This window comes from Coturnix japonica, chromosome Z (assembly GCF_001577835.2).
Source record: "Coturnix japonica isolate 7356 chromosome Z, Coturnix japonica 2.1, whole genome shotgun sequence".
In the NCBI taxonomy this organism is placed as follows: Eukaryota; Metazoa; Chordata; class Aves; order Galliformes; family Phasianidae; genus Coturnix; species Coturnix japonica.
The window spans coordinates 50,594,109-50,611,546 of NC_029547.1; the positions used below are offsets into that span (position 1 = coordinate 50,594,109).

Consider the following 17,438-nt stretch of genomic DNA (forward strand, 5'->3'; position numbering starts at 1 on the left):
AGAAGGTCCAGCCCCTCCTTTTACTTTGTACATTAAACCTGACAGTAAAATTTCTGTCTTCATCAGTGCATCCAGATTCCTCCCACAGGAAGACTTAAAGGTTTTGCATTTGTTAACCACAAGTTGAATGCAAAGAATAAGTATGCAGTGATGGATAGCAGCTTAATTAAAAAGCTATGAACCAACTGAAAGTCAATGTATATGCCAAGACCTTCACTGGTAAAATATATTGACATTCATACTTGGTAACGATTCTCACTACTGTTGATGAGGAAAACAATAGAAATTAGTGACCATATGCAGGACCAGTATTGCTCTCCTTCAGGACATAAAACTGGCAAACAAACTCTCTCATGTGTAAGATGTACAAAAAATACTAGTTTTATTCAGAAATGTAAAAAATAAGAGTTATAATTAGCCAGGGTCCCCCAAGAGATTACAGTATTTAGACTGCAGTTGATGGAGAGTTTAACTAGCTTTACGTTACAGTAAGGTAATATTTGTGCAATATCACGATGCACTGCTGTTATTTCTTCAGAAGATATACAAACTACGTATTTCACATTGCTTTTAAGTTTGGCAAGATATTAAGGAACAAGCTCATAGAGCAAAGATAAAACTATGCACATGTAATTACAGTACTGAACTCTTCTAATATAATGCTGTGTTGTGTTTTTTTTAAGTTATGTAGACTGTTAATAGGTATAATGTTCTATAAGTCTTATTCTGTTCCTGCTGAACCGAGTAAGAGCTTTAATGCTGATGAGGATAAAAGCTATGCTGATAAAATGCCTTGAAACTTCACGTGTACAGTATCTGGCTGCAGATTTATTAACTCATCAGGGAACCACCAAGCAATAAAACCACAGAACTGTGTTTCACCACTCTTTCTTCAACCTGTCCTATTTAATTGGAAGATAAAGCACATCTTGCCCTTCTTTCTGGTTTGGCTCAGCTACCGTTTGTAAAATTCTCCTCTCCGGTGATAGAAAAAGGAGCTAGAATCTTACAAATACAATCTCTCATTTCCAGGACCTACATAGGAGGACCTTTTTCAGTAAGCTCCCTTTCAAGTACCTCATCAGAGAAATTATCTCTTAATGGAAGATCTATGTAGCAAACACTGGATCTGAAGCAAAGAACTGCTCCACAATTATTCTATCTAATGGAAAATCAGCTGAAAATGCAACTGACTCCTGTCATTACCCAAATTGGGGGAATCTGTCCTGTATCTATTCTAAAGCACACATAATACCAAAATTTAAAATGGACATGGCTTTTTTTTTTTTTTTTTTTTTTCTGAATTAAGATAATACCTATGGTTGTAGGGAACTAAGTTTGGCCTTTTCATTAGATGACATTTAGTTATTCTGCTTTGATAATGAAAATGCTAAAAGTGAAATATTAGTCTTGATGTATTTTACAGTCCTAGTATGTTACGGAAAACTCTACGTTTAAGCAAACCATTTTTTCCCACCTCCAATCACATATACTAAATAAAATCCACAACATACCTCGTCCATCCACAGTGATACCTACTCCACTGCTGCAAAGGCCATGAAACTCCGCTACTCATTGGAGCAAGAGATGTTGGGGGAAATTAAAAAAAATGAAATTATTTGCAGAGTTTTGCTTTTTTAATCCTAAAGTAAATCCACTTGATGCTTTTTCAAAATAATTTTCTACAATTTAAGTAATAAAATGTCAGTGTGCACATGAATTATCTAGAGATACCTTAGCTAAATATAATAATAACATTCCACCCTGAACTTTTGCACATATTCAAAACCAAAATTTTATAACAAGAATGTAACACAAGAGTGATTTCATTATAGTCTTGACAGCACTGTCTCCCTCTGATATTACTTTCAACCGCAATGCCAGTTTTTCTTCACTCTTCACTCCTAAAATTTCTGCTGTCACAGAAAACAACATGAAATGGAACTACCATCCAAGACTACTCATCTCAATTCTGTTTACAAGTCTTTTTTTTATTCAGTGTCCATGCTTTTGTGAAGTACTAATTCCTATAAATTACAGACCAGACTTCTAAAGTGAACACAAGACCTCCTCTTACACTAGATTTATCAAACTAGGAAATATACAGATTTATCAGAGACATATCTTTGCCTAATCGTTATTTAGAGTCAACACTAAATTCAAGAATCCCGTTTCATTCATAGGACTCATGTTCCTTCTTTATCAGTTTTGTCGCAGTCTGGGCGGCTCTGTAATTTGGTTTGCCACAAATGTTACTATGCATAAAAACACTCAACAGAGAATACCAGAGAGTCTGTTTTCCTCAAAAGGAGAAACTACTTTCAGTGTACAATTTTATTAAGTAAAGTTTTAATTTCTCCTAAATGTAAGAAGTAAATAAGCTCTTGATCTGAATAAGATTGTTTATTTATTTATTTATTTATTTATTAACAGCATTTGAAGAAATGTAACATTTTACCTGAGTTTTTAGCAGGGCAGGGGTGACATGGCTCTCCAAAACCATAGTCAGGATTAGCGCAACAACATTCCGATTTTGTCACAGCACCAGGGAAAGGACGAATGCATGATCCTTTTTTGATGCCTCCATAACATGTGCTACGCATGTGAGTATCTAACAAAGGGAAAGTAAATAAATATTTCTTTAGGCCCCAAGTGAAATGGATGCACACCATTTATGAAAGGGATCTGCAAGTATTGCTGACAGTAGGCTCCACATTAGTCAGAATGTAGGAAAATTCTGTTAGATGGCTTTTAACATGTTTTGCTATCATTGAATGTGCTATTTTTTTTTATTTTTTATTTTTTCACGGTCAGATGCCTTTTGCATAAATGTTTACAGGATAATATGGGCTATCTTCCAGCAAGAGTGTGAGTGGACAGTCAACCTAAACATGCAATTGAGAATAGCAGGATACAGTGTAAGTATCTTTAGTTTTTACTTTACAGTCTTTAGTTTTTACTTCTACACTTCTAGAGACACTTGCTAGGATGTCAGGTATCTACAGACTAGGTCAGAGCATGGCTTTAGTTATATTCCTTGTTGAACTCCCAGTAAAATTATGACACACTGTCATCTGAACATGAATCTCAGTTCACTTAAATCAAAGAGAATCCAAGGGAATCCAGATAGATGCCTGCTTAAACATGTCCCCAAAACAACAAAGAAATCTGCACTAAAAATGCTACAGCACCAATTCCAGTGAGAACTGGCAGTTTCTTGTGTGTCCTGCCTGCTGTTAGCTGTAGGCGGGCTCCTGCAAAATGGCATAGCCTGTACATAAAATGTTGTCCATAGTCCCCCCTAGGATAAGCAGTTCTGGAGCACAGTAAATGCAGCCCAGATTTCAGGGTTCATTCCTTGCCAAGAGCCTAGGTGAAGCCAGTACAATTCACTTGCACTTGACAGCAGAAAAAAAATTTTATGCTTGACAACAGTGAAGTATTATTGCACAAGAAAAGTCTGCTTATTTTCCCTGCAATATAGTTAGTTGCACCACGTCCTTTTCCTCCGTGTCTGGAAAGTCCAGATGTCAATCTGTCATGAACAAAAGAGCTTTGATCGCTGTCTTCTCACAGAAGTGAAGGTTTTCCCCCAGTTATGTGTCCAGGAGAGAATGAAGAAGCAATTCAAGATGCCATGATAGGAAATTTTCAGTAGGAGAAAAGACTGGACATTGTGGAAGTACTCTATAGGAAGGTCTTAAAAATGTGAAGGTGGAAATCAGCTGAGGGAAACTACAGATGCCATATATTAGGAGGAAGCAAGCGCTTTTTCAACAGAGTTATAAAAGACTGAGCAACCTGAAGGAGAATTTTCTCACTAATTATAGGAAAACAGCGGTCTACACTGACAGTGATTCACAATGTCCATGAAGAAGGAATACATAAGCTGCTTCTTCAAGAAGTTGAAAAGCAACACTGTGACAGGAAGAATGTTCTCCCAGGGCTGTGTTTATCATGCTCCATCTGTACATCAGCTGCTTGAAGCACCTTGATAAGCATAAGATTGCTGTGTCACAATAGTTCTGACCACACACCTTACTGATGAACATGCTCAGCTCCCTAAGTAGTTCAATCAGCCTCATTTCTGGTGGAGAACTTACTGTATGCCCTGAACCATATCCTAGCATTGGCAGTTTTGTAACCATGTCCTAGTCTCTGGGATTTTATTCTGTATTTTTCTGGAGGATGCCTTGGAAGATCTAGACTCCCAAACTGTGTAGTGATGAAATTCAGCACCTGAAATATTATCACCACTGTATCTGAAGTCAGAGTATGGTGAACCAGTGGTTGACTTGTTCTCACTGAAAGCCACTGCACTTATCCAAACATCTTAAAAGGCTAATCATGTAATACTCATGGCAGTCACTGCCAAATAACCAAACAGACTAGGACTAAACTTAGCTATTTTGTCCTGGAAGGTTGTATTTGGGCAGAGATGTGAAATGCAGACTTAATCATAACTAAAAGCGCCTCAACAGAGAACAAAAAACATTGTACAAAGCTACAGTCACAGTCAGTGCAAGTTCTGAGATGATACAGATACACACAGAGCCAGAAGAGGTATCTTAGCATGAAGCTGCAGTTAGAAATATAGCCAAAACCAAGATGTGTGCAAATACTAACTTGGCCTTGAGTAGTTATCTAACTGCTCCTTTTCCAGGCATTTGTTTTGCTTTGATGTACTTTCCTCCCTCCCCCAGACTTGTATAACATTTTGTAGTTGACTCTACCATATTTATTAGTGTTAAATAAAAGAGCAGTTTATTCCTTTAATCTATGAGTAATCCCATCAGAACCAATGTTACTATTGAAAAGTAAATTAATGCTTAAATTAGAAGTTAGACTGTTGCCTCTACTTTTAAAATTACTATTGTTTTGATAATTACGTAGCACATTTGTAAGATTACTGCTAGAAGGATGCTACTCCATTTAACTTTCTAACTTTCAGATTATAAATGCCCTTACTATGAATACATTTCTAGCATCCAGGTTGTCTTGTAATAAATAAGACATTTATAGCCAGAATAGCCAGTCAGACAACTCCTGCAGCTAACACAGCATGTGTAAATATGTATGTACATATAAAATAAGTACAGAGCAAACTGGCTCTGAAATTCCATTCTGAAGGTCATGTATAAGGACATTTTTTGTTATGCACTATTAGAAATTTCCTCTTTTAATTTATACCTGGAATAATTACATCATCTTTGTAAAAAGAATTTTCCAAACAATTCATGATTCTGCCTTACAATTTTTCCCATATTAAGGATATTTCCTGTTGAAAATCTTAGCTTTTATGGTAAACCTTAAAACTATGATATGTGGAACTGAACGTTTTCAAATAAAGCGTATTGTTCATAGGTGACAGCCAATTTGTGAAGTATTTCTGCTAGAATTGTGGCAGCGTTAGGTAAATGGGAACACAGAAAACTGAGCACTGGACTGATTTGTTGCAGCTGTATCACTGACAAGGTTGAAGATGAGGCCAACTTGGACCACGAAAAAGGTACTGAACAGCTTGTACTCAAATCTAGTTTTGCTGCTGTGTCACCATGCAGTGAAATTCCTATATTAAAAACACAAAGCTTTTTCTCATTCTTATATCTTTTCACTGCCTTTCTCCAAATGTTTAATAAACTAGAAGAAAACAAACAACCTTCCAAGAGAACAATCCTCGTTTTTGTTGGTACAATTTTGCTTACTAAAAAATCGCATTTGTTTAAAATAACAAATACTTGCATTCCAACTGAATCTAAGAAACTGCTTTTTATTTAGATTACTTTAAGGCTATTCTGAGCTTCTAACATGCACTTATTAAATTGAATTGATAACAGAAAGGACTAATTTGCACAGGTACTTGATAGGAATGCTTGCACAAGATTTTTCTCTCAAGGATGATGAAATTCTGCATAATATAAAATTTTAAAATGGAATTTAAAAATTAGAAATTGATTGATAATAGTAACACAAGCGTGTAGTATCTCACATCCATTTTGTTGTAAAATAACCTTAAAATTCTGTGATCAAGTTTGACATTTTAGCTGGACACATGCAAATTAAACAAATACATGCATTCATCAGCAGGAATAGTCATAGCACTGGTTAATAACTGTATCTACTGCGGAGGTAAGCCAATGGTTTGCTCTCTGCTTTCATTGCTCCATGAATCTGTTATATATCATGACTTAAACCACTTAACTGATACAATACCAGCTCCAATAGCGGTCCAGTAGCCAGCAGCAAAACAGAAGTTGGTGCCCTGTGCTACCAGAGTTGTACTTTTCACTCTTGGAGGCACCATTATAGGCACACTCTCCTGCTAGAACTTAAAAGCACACCTATGCACTGAATGGAATTCAGGTTTTCAATATGTCCAATGATAGCTACATACACGAGAACAGTGCTTTCGGAAATACAGTGGAATAGAAGGGTAAAAATAATATCTCATGTGGATTGGCCAAAGCTGATTTTAAAATCTCAGCAGGATCACAGTAGCTACTGCATGCAGAACAATCATTCTCAAAGACTTTGGAAAAATCCATTCTACATTAGTGATTAGAAATAAAGAAATGGATTGAATAACTCTAGCCCTCTGCCTTCTGTTCTTCATCAGGTTGCAAATGCTCCTCTTTCCTCTGGAAAGCTCTAGCCAGGAACTTATGGTAGAGCTCCAAATGGAGCAAGATAAAGAATTCCTTTATTGTCAACCCAGTTCAGTGCATTATATCACAAGATTATCATCAGTAGATCAGAAAGGGTACACCTCAAAAACAGATACCAGGTAGAACAGAGTATTAAGTTTAGAAAGTATTATAGGAGTAAACAAAAGGTGGCACCAGCCTGATTTCACAAAAGAATGTAAGTTTCTTGACTTTTAAGATTGACTTATGTGATAGATTTCCTGATAATCAACAATAAAGACACTGGATTTCATAGACTCTACTAATCTAATTTTTGCTCTTTCTCTTGCTTTTATCTTTTTTAATACTATAGTAGAGGGAGAATTTTCCAGATTAGAGAAAGATAAGAAAAAAAGAGTGCAAAAATTAGTGTCCCAATCAGGAGATGTACTTCCTTTTGTGATCTGAAGTAGAAGTTGTGCAACTGAATATAATTCTGAATGTATATATATATATAATGTATGTACACACATGGAAACTGACACATAACACAGCAAAACAAAAAAAAAATAATCAATTTTATTTAAGGACCTCCTTGGTTTGTTTTAATTCTGCAGCTGATGTCAACATTACCCAGAAGGATGTCATATAATGCTTAAGTCCCCACACCTTCCAATAAAAAAAAGAAAATCTCACTCACCTACACATACACGACCATCAACTCCAACAGCCAAGCCAGGCGGACATTCACATCGAAAGGACCCTTCAGTATTTATACAATGACCATTCATGCAAATTCCTGATGTCTGACATTCATCAATGTCTATGAGGAGGAAGCACAATTCAATAACATATTTGCTGTTTAAGCAAGTTTGAAGTAAGTGTTTTTAGAACTTATTGTCTATATGATAGCAAATGAATCACTAATACATCCTAGTTTTGTTTCTAATAAAGTCTCACCTTGGAATCATACTAAGTAATCAAAACTCCAGCTGCTCATTAAAATGTCAGAAAAAGCTTTATGGAGCAGGATGGTACTTTAGATTAAGCAAAATTAGTGATAAATGTTATTTTTTATCATCTTCTGATATTGTAAAGGAAAAACCTATCATAAAATATCCCTATGATAGTAAACTTTAATTTAAAATAATTTTTTAATGTTTGTCAATTTCTAAGTGAATATCCCAGCTACATATTTGTATTAAGATAAACACAAATGATATAAATCAACTTCAAAGCAGAAAGCTAACATATTTACATGAATCTGTACCTCCTAGAAATGCTTCACACTCAACTTTTACTAGATGCAATAGGCATTTTCCAATACTTTACTTAAACAGAAACTAAATCAGACACCATTTTTAAAACATGTTATGCAATGTTTCCACAATCTCATTTAAAAAGAATTCTAACTCTATATACCAAACATGGTGTCTTGAATTCTGAACTGCTACAATAGTGGCATGGAAGGAATATTTGTGTATGTTCAAAATAAAACATTTTAACCCTTTAAAAATTCCTGTATCGCTACTCATTCCACCGTATTGTGAAGGGTCTGCATATTTTACTACATTAAAGTGGTTCCAAGATGTCTCAACCTAATTTATCATCTGTTGCAGTACAGTGTGATAATAGTAAATAATTCAGTTATTTCAAAAGAAAAAATTAAAATGTAATTTAAAGAACTATTTTCAGGAAGCTTAATACATCTTCAGAAACAAACAGGTAAGACACTAGTATGATCTCAAATCAATCAGATGTGACTGCCATTCTTGCATGAATGAAAATGCAGGAAAAGCTGTCTCATTCAAAGCTGTCTTAATGTTTTACTCCACAGTTGTACCTACCAGTACAGTAGCGCCCATTTGGAGCCAGAACAAATCCCGGTTTGCAGATGCATTTAAAACTCCCATCCTCATTTATGCACATCCCATTTAAACACATGTTTGTAGTCGTACACTCATCGTGGTCTGCAAAGCATTGCAAAGAGAATTGTTTATACCTCTTCACCTCCAAAAAAAATGGCACAGTGTAAGTAAGCGCTCGGGTAAGATATGACAGACTCCTTCAGTTTAGGAATAAATTATTCTCATAACTGATGAAAAATCTAAAGTTTTCAATTTATAGACAAAGCAGCAAATGCGTACACCATCATAATGATGGTTTTGTGTGTTTCAGCAGACTGTGCATGGAACAACAGGGTGCATAACTCTTTATTATGTGAAAAGATAAAAAGCTTCAACCACCTGTTCTAATTAAAAGCTTGATGCAAACTGCTTTTTATCTTGGAAGATTTTTAACACAGTAGGGTGAATATAAAAACAATTCCTTCAGCAGAGCTGATATAGGAAACACCTACTATGAAGCTCTAGGAAAAAATGCTATTCCTGAGCTACCTGTGTCTCCTGAGATGTAGCTTTGAAAACAAAAATGACATCAGATAGTATTTGAAAGCACACTCTTTCATACAACATATATTTGATTGCAGAGGCTTAAGTTCACATCAGGTCATGTCTTATTTCACAAAAGATGAAGAGCACTATGAAGAACAATTCCTACGATCACCAAATCAGTGCTTGCAGTATATGAAGAAGAGTTCTTACCCACACAGTTTTTTCCATCTGTAGTCAGTTCAAATCCAGCATTGCAAATACATTGAAAACTTCCATCAGTGTTTACACATCGGCCATTTTTACAAAGGACACCATTCTGGATGCACTCATCTATGTCTAAGGGGGAAAAAAAAAAGAAGAAAAAAAAGAAAATAAAGGGAAAAGTTACCATAAAACAAAAATGCATGCAGTGGCAATAACTGCTTTGAAAAATGCAGGGATGTTGCTTAAATATTATTAAATAATATAATTATTTATAATTATTAAATATTCCATTCGAGTTATAAAAAAAATAGTATCTTACAAACTTTTACAATAAACCTCTGGCAGTGGTGTTCAGCAATTATATTAAAAGCAACTCTAAAAAACTGTCCACACATTCATCTTCTCCCATATATAAAGGCAAACTTGTATAATAATAGTTCGTTTCCTAATTTTTTTGTAGAATTCTTGGTTAGAAGGGACTGGTCAAGTAGCAGGTATTTCAGCATGATGGAATGACATGATCAGCAAAATGGTAGCCGAGAACAAGGATTCCAATTAATACAAAGTCTACTGGAATTTACTGAAATAGCACTGGAGACTACTTTGAACATGATCTGATAGGAGTCAGAACATCTGCAGTATTGGTAGACATGAAGCCAATTTTCTTACCAATGCAAGCTTGCTTGGTGGGAGTGCTCTGGAATCCTTCATGGCACTTGCAGTAATAGGAACCAGGTGTGTTGACACAGTCTCCATTAGAGCATGGGTTGGACGTGCATTCATCAACATCTGTTGGCAGCGCAGAGGAACATCAATCAACACACCATGTACACATCTTATCTCTCAAGACTAAAAGTTTCTAAGTGAAAAAGCCACTAAACTGTAAAGTCCTGAAACTTAAAACTTGTTCATGATACAAAATCATTACTTTCTTAAGAACACACAGATCTCACTGCAACTATCATGATAGTTTCAAGAAAGAAAGTGTCACTGCATCATTTGCATGTGTCTTGGAGGAAGAAAAAAAACAATGAAATATGAGGATTTTGGGACACAATGTCTGACAGCTGCCTGGTAAAGCAATCCTTTAGTCAACAGCCTCTTTTAACTGAATGACCACTTGTTCTTCTGTAGAACAAAACCAGCACTAATCAAAACTGGCATTTTAAAAGCAGAGCAGATCTTGTCATATAAAACTGTGACTATATTAAAGGTTTATTGCAGAAATGTGAGGAAGGGCCACACCAGAAGGAGGGACTCTTAATGAGACTGCAGTCTGGGTACGACATCTCAATTATGTAAGCTCCCTGGCGAACTCAGCCCCAGCTTGTTTTTACTTTTCTGTAGTGCTGCATTTACCTAATTTCTTCCCTAGAGTGGACCTTATTTTCCTCTTCAAAGCTTTTGTTTTCTTGGAGCAACAATATATACCTCAACCAGTTTAAATTTTAGGTAACTGACTGAAAATTACTCCCATTTGACATAGGGCTCTGAAAACTTACTGCCTTTCAAGAACTCTTCTCAGGTTTGATTTCCAATGACTTTCTATGAGTCAGTTGTGACTCTGGACTATGAAAGCTATTCCTAGCTCCAAAATGACACTGCTTGTTCTTCCTCATTCTATTTTCTGAAGCCCTGCACAAGTTCCCGCCTTTAGCAGTTCTAGTTTTAAAACTTATGTCATTACAATTTAGAAATAATGGCACTGAATTAGAGATTAAACTCATGAACAGTATTTTTTTCCAACAGAAGGCATTCTATTTTTCTATGATTTTCACTTATTGTTAAATAAATACATATTTCTTTATAGTGCTGTAACATGAATAACTAGATTATATATGTATCAATTAAACCATAAGCAACAACACATACTTCACAGGATTTAATATATAAGGTTAAAACCAATGGCATCAATATACACATCAGTAAGATCTGGGATCACCCAAACAAATAATTTTGTGAGCTGGCTTACAATACTCCTGGTGCTTACATCTGATCAGATTGTTTTCAGTAAACAGTTAAGTAAATGGAAGTAAAACAAATGGAAGAAACAAATACCTTCTCTTACACATATTTAGCTTATTCCTTTTTTCATATGCACCACTCCAGTAAAACCACAAGAATGAAGCAAGAAAAGAGAAATTCAGAATGTTAAACACAGTATCAGCTTTTAACACTGCAAAAAAATGTCTGCGTAGTTATGGCAGTTTCCTGCCCTCAGGCTTATCTATAGTGCCTGCTTGCTGGGATGCTATTCCTCTTGAATAGGTATTTTCCCCCAGTGCTCAGCCAGTTTGGGAACAGAAGAGACCTGAGCAAAGTTCTCAGCTACCAAAAACATGTTGAAATCTAAATCAAATTTCACAGTAACATTTTGCCAAATTCTGTAACTCAAATGAGTTGACTGTATATTTATGTTGCTTTAGGACAGGGAAGGACAGAGGAAACTTATAAATAATAGATGAGGCACTTCTCTATACTGTTTGGTTTTCCCACAGAAAATTACATTATTATAGGTCAATTAGCTTCATCTTTTAAAGAAACATTCACATTATAGATGGATCTTACTGTAAATTAATTTATAAATTCTACAGCAAGAATGCAATGTTCCTCTTTTAAATAAGCTTAGAAAATCCCCGCAAAGCCTTGTGCGTGAGATGATTTCCCTATAAAATATGCACTTTAAGTTGTTCTTATTTTTATAAGCTGTTGGTAAAAAAGGGAAATGGCAAGTATATGTTAATATAAAGAAGTTGTTGGCCTTGAGTTTGCATGGCAAACATGCATATCCAAGCACTGTAAACAGGAAACATATGAGACAGATATTTAACTCATTTCATTCTATCTCCAAGAAAGCCCCTTTTTAGTGACAATGATATATCCCTTTCTCAGTGTTTCACCTGTAACACTTGTCAGAAGAGACAAAATGGAACTTCCAAAACCTTCCTATCCTTTTTAAAAAGTTTGTAGCCCCCAGTCATAGTATTCCAGTTGTGAAATTTGCCCCTCCATGGTTCTGTGGTAGCAATTTGGTCACAGTTTTCTAACTGCACCACAGTTTCCATCTCCTCCTGCTTATTTCCTATGCTGCATGCACTGGTGTACAGCCACTTTAGCTGGGGTACTAGCAGCGTTATCTTCTTGGAGGAAACTCCCAGAATCCTCTCTCTGGGACAAATCTGAGGTCTTCCATGGCTGTTTCCTAAAGTGACAGTGTTTCCTGGTTCTTCCTTTGCTATTCAGCAGTGCAACTCTTCAAACCCTATCAAATCTAGTTTAAAGTCCTGCTGCTGAGCCCAGTCAGCTTGCTGGCAGAATATTACTGCCTCTCCTGTTCAATTGCGTCCCGTCGGATGTAAACGTGCCAGATCTATAAAGGTTGCATCCAAGATCATAGCACCCGCAACCTTTAGTGTGGCAACATCCGTGCAGCAACATGTTCAACTGGTCCATTCTCTTCCTTCTGCCTGGTTCCCAGTTTCCAACTGGGAGGACTGAGGAGAGCACTACCTGTGCTCCTGATCCCTTCATCATCTTCCCAAGGGACACATCAAATTGGCATGGGAAAGGGAAACAGTGACATCAATAACAAACAAGGGCATCCAATGTAAACTATTCAACTCTTGTCCCATTTCACTTCTCCAGAAGGCAATGCACCAAGCCAGATAAGCCTGGCACTCAGTTTGCAATTCAGGGGGGAATGGAAAATACGCAATTCAGAGCTGCAATAATTCCCAGCTTTTAGTTATAGTCTTGGGTTATAACATTATTTCAATTACTCTCGTAACTGAATAACAGTGAATAATAACAGATTTAAGAAATTTTTACTTACCGATACAATCACCATTTGCATCCTGCTTATACCCCATGTTGCACTCACAGCGGTAACTAGAGATGGTTGGTATACAACGTCCATTTAAACAAAGGTTGGGATGGTGCTTACAGATGTCTATTGTCTGATTGAGTATTGCTAACATAAAAAACAAACAACGGGACACAAGACAAACATTTATATTTTCAAGTATAAGTAAACTTTACATATATGAAACTTCATTTTGGACTTTCAGTCAAGGAGGTGCTCCTGCAGAACGGGTAAGTTTTATGTTTGGGAAAATAATGAAAGAGAATCATTCATTTTAAATGCTAAGTATTTGGAAGGCCTTTGGAGTTTTATTAGTGCTGCATGAGAAAAATCGCAATTGGAAAATTCAAATGTTCATGGTGAAGTGGGAAGTCAATATGTGAGCTGTATATAATCAGTATATAAACTGGCACAGAGTTAATACATGATAGGTCAATGTAAAGCTCTTACTATCAGGACACTGTGATAAACATAAAACTTAGTCATGATGAGTTAAGTGGCAAGTGAAAACAACTTGTAAACTCAAACCCAAAAGGTGGCTATAGGCTCAAGGACTATCTAAGTGAAGAAACAAATCCATACATCTGAACTCCTGCTGGAAAAGGACTTCCTAACCCTCTAATACGTCACTTAAGGAGGTCTCCAGTATGTGGACAAGGGAAAGAAAAAAAAAAAAAAAAAAAAAAAAAAAAAAAAAGGAATCAAAATAGTGATTAACAAGTAATGACAACACAAATACTTACTTAGCCCTGTTATTATTGGGCCATTTCCAGTGGCGGTCTGACCACCTGTTCCTACCCCTGCTCCACCTACACCTGGGGAAAAACCATTACTTCCAGGGATGGGAATGAATCCTGCTCCTCCTGGGCTGTAGCCATTGCCGTTGCCGCCGGGAAGGAATCCATTTCCTCCTGTCCCACCACCTCCTCTGGAACCACCTCCAGCAGGCACACCATCCAAACAAAGCCTGCGGTGTTCATCTATTGAATAGGAACACCAAAAGAGGCATAAAGTAAATCAACTCTTCAAAGTCAGCTTATTAGGAAGATACAGATCTTTGTGCGCTGCAGTAACCTCACTGTTTTCCTTCTCCCATTTCTAATCTCAAGGGAATTCCACAGTTGTGACAGGTGTTATTTAAGGGAGGCCACTAAGAATAGTAAAAAGAAACATCTTAATTTACAGCTACATGTTTAAACCATCTTGTTGATATGTTTCCAACAGCATTAACTCCCTGATACAGATAAACTGAAAAGACATTTCATGAGGGATGTGGAATATTGTCCTGTGTGTATAGAGTTGAAAGAATAAATGAAATACTGATGCATTCCTAGTTCAAAGTAACATGAAATTTTATGGAAAGAGAGAGCAGCTGTTCCTTTAAATCGAAATGAACTATGGACCCTCAGAATCATTTCCTCTTTGAGCTTGACCACAAAATCTTCCCCATTTCCCGAGAACTATTTCCAATGTCAACAAAAGGACGCTAAAGAAACTAGTCCCAAACAATAAAGGACCAGAAAAAAAAATGGCTCACAGATGGAAATATCATTATTAAAAACACAAGAATGAGTAACAAGCTTAATCTTTTTCTTTTTAGCCTACATTTTAAAGTAGTTTATAATGATCTCCAGCTCAAGTAGAAGGGAACAGCAAGGAGAAAACAAAACAAAACAACAAAAAGCCCCACCAGACCACTTACCAGATCCTCTAATAGGACACATCTCTGGAACAGATCCAGCGGCCCAGCACCGGCCAGACTCACAGCAGCACTGCCTTTTGGTGAACCTACCAGGAAGTTCCTGGGCACAGCGGCCATTCACTAAGTTGGCGAAACAGGTACTTGCCCTCTGATCTGGAAGACAATTCAGAAACAAAACAAAAAATAGTAATGTGAACTCTCAAAACTACATTCTGTCATTCAATTAATGTGAGCACTAAAATGTTTGAAACATATTTAAAAACAAAGCATGACATCCAACAAGTATCTGAGGTGGCCCAGCACCAATCTATTCTATATTTAATTTACTTCATGGTCATTTAGTTTGAGTGACACTAGCCTTGCGTTAGTTTAATAACTAGTTGTCAAACTCACCTTTCCTTCCAGTCATGACAAGTACTCAATTTCTTTCACAGGCTATTCTGTGGAAAGGATTAGGTAACACCTTTTCCATTGGCTTTGTCAACAATCAGTACAGAAGTATTGGAAAGAATAAAAATCCTATGGATACTACATGCAATTATTTCAGACTGTGTTGAGTAAGTTTTTAGAAGAAAGCAAATAGCACCTTCTTTAGATTCAGATCCCAGCCAAGGAAGCTCCTGTATATGGGACATAAGGACCTTGATAATTGCTCATTCTCCTTTACCTGTTCTTCCCTTTTCTTGGTTTTGACAGGGCAAGTAATAACAGGCACAGCTTAAAGACACGAAGTTCCTCCATCAGAAGTTAACTAACATAAGAAAACATGTTTTTACTGTGTGTGGGAGAGAGCCCTGGGAAAGGCTGCCCAAACGCTGTGGGGTCTCCTCCCTAGTGATCTTCCAAAGTCTGGAACTAGACTGCACTGGGTGTCCTTGTTGGAGCAAGGATTGCTCTGGATGGACTCAGAGCTCCCTGACAATTTCAGCAATTCTGTGACTGCTACTGTAGTCTCACCCACATCTATCCTTATTCACTACAGGTATTACCTACTAACAGCATCACTGATATACAGCCTGTAAAAAAACAAGGCAAAGCCAATAATAAAATTTGAAAACACAGAATATCAGCAACTAAATATTTTATATTACAGACTGCTCTGCTACTAACAATCAAAACTAGGAGAAAAGTTTGTATTTCAATGTAGTCACAGAAAAATGATTAGGACATTTTTATACAATTGCTATAAAAATGACTTGAAGAAAATAATGCTACTTGCTGGACTACGACAAACTTCTGCTAATGTATTGAAAGGAACCACACCTAGTTGATCAATTTATTACCTTTGCTTACAATGTAGCTTCAATATGACAAAGAATGGCTACAACAGGTTCCCAGACATAGTCACTGGAAAAAAAAATGAACCCATTCTATTTAAATGTATTCATTTCAAAAAGCTGCCAACTTTGAAATACTAGGAGAATCAAGTAGGTATAAAAATGAGATATATATAGAAATTGTAAATTAGAATTGGTTTTATTTAAATAACCAAAACCAAGAAATTTCTTTTTGCAAAACTCTTACCAAGTGTAGCCTCATCATCATGCTCTGTAAGAGCATAATATGACATTTTCCCTTGAGTCATTTCGCTGAAGATAAAAAACACGCAAGAAGTCAGCTATTCATTTTCATCCAAGTATTTTCCAACAATTAACATAAGCAGTAAAACAACACAATATGCATGATGCAGAATATAATTCTCCCCTTTTAGTCTGCCCTTCTGAGGCCCCATCTGGTGCTCTGCAACCAGGCTCAGGGCCCCCAGCACAGGAAGGATGAATAGCTGTTGAAGTAGGCCCTGTGAAGAAGTAGGCTGTGAAGACTATCAGGGGGCTGGAGCACCTCTCCTACAAAGACAGGCTGAAAGAACTGGTCTTTCCTTTGGCCTGGAAAACAGAAGGCTCCAGGGAGACCTCACTGCAGCCTTACAGTACTTGAGGGGAGCTCATAAACAGAAGATGACTTTTTACAAAGTCTAATAGTGAAGAGACAAGGAGGAATGGCTTTAAACTGAAAGGAGAGAGATGTAAGCTAGATTTTAGAAGGAAATTCTTTACTCAGAAGGCAATGCGCAGCTACCCAGGGAAGCTGTGAGTACCCGGTCCGTGGAGGAGCTCATGGCCAGGGTGCATGGGCCCCCGGGCAGGTAAGGACTCAGGACTGGGTGGGCTTTAAAGTCTTGTCCAGTTCAAGTCATTTTACGATTCTGAGGTAACCCTAAGATACAGTCTATATATACATAAAATATAGACAAACAGTTGCTAAGGTAAAAAAAGTAAATCGAACAACAAGGATTTTTGCAATCACCATCTCTCACTCCCAAAGCTATGTTTAAGGAAAAAAAAGAAAAAAAAGAAAAAAAAAAGCCAAAATATTTCATAGGCTCTAGAGTGTAAAGCAAAGAACCCAACACTACAAAATAATTAGACTGCACTATCAGCAAGATGCCTCCACTCCAGCTGCCTTCCCCGAGGATAGAGTTGGGGCAATAATATTTACTCTCCTGAGGTGTCTGAAAGCATCTAAGTGGCCTACAGTACAAGGGCCTCTTTCATGCCATATCCTCAGTGTATTAACATTGCACCTAAGATCGTAAAGTTTGCTCAAGCTAACAGGAAACATGGCTGATACAAAGGATACCAAGCAATACAAAT

At 36.8% G+C, this 17,438-nt stretch overlaps 1 protein-coding gene across 2 annotated transcripts in view; it reads right to left on the reverse strand.

Annotated features, from left to right (window-relative positions):
• The window catches only part of FBN2 (fibrillin 2), a 147,689-nt gene that overhangs the window by 74,921 nt on the left and 55,330 nt on the right, over positions 1 to 17,438 (reverse strand). For both annotated transcript variants that reach the window (XM_015849661.2, XM_015849660.2), the window contains 9 exons: positions 14,785 to 14,937; positions 13,826 to 14,062; positions 13,053 to 13,190; positions 9,890 to 10,009; positions 9,227 to 9,352; positions 8,471 to 8,593; positions 7,324 to 7,446; positions 2,459 to 2,611; positions 1,515 to 1,568 (listed from right to left, as the gene is read on the reverse strand). In XM_015849661.2, coding sequence (XP_015705147.1) covers positions 1,515 to 1,568; positions 2,459 to 2,611; positions 7,324 to 7,446; positions 8,471 to 8,593; positions 9,227 to 9,352; positions 9,890 to 10,009; positions 13,053 to 13,190; positions 13,826 to 14,062; positions 14,785 to 14,937 — 1,227 coding nt within the window. The remainder of the gene's footprint in view (positions 1 to 1,514; positions 1,569 to 2,458; positions 2,612 to 7,323; positions 7,447 to 8,470; positions 8,594 to 9,226; positions 9,353 to 9,889; positions 10,010 to 13,052; positions 13,191 to 13,825; positions 14,063 to 14,784; positions 14,938 to 17,438) is intronic.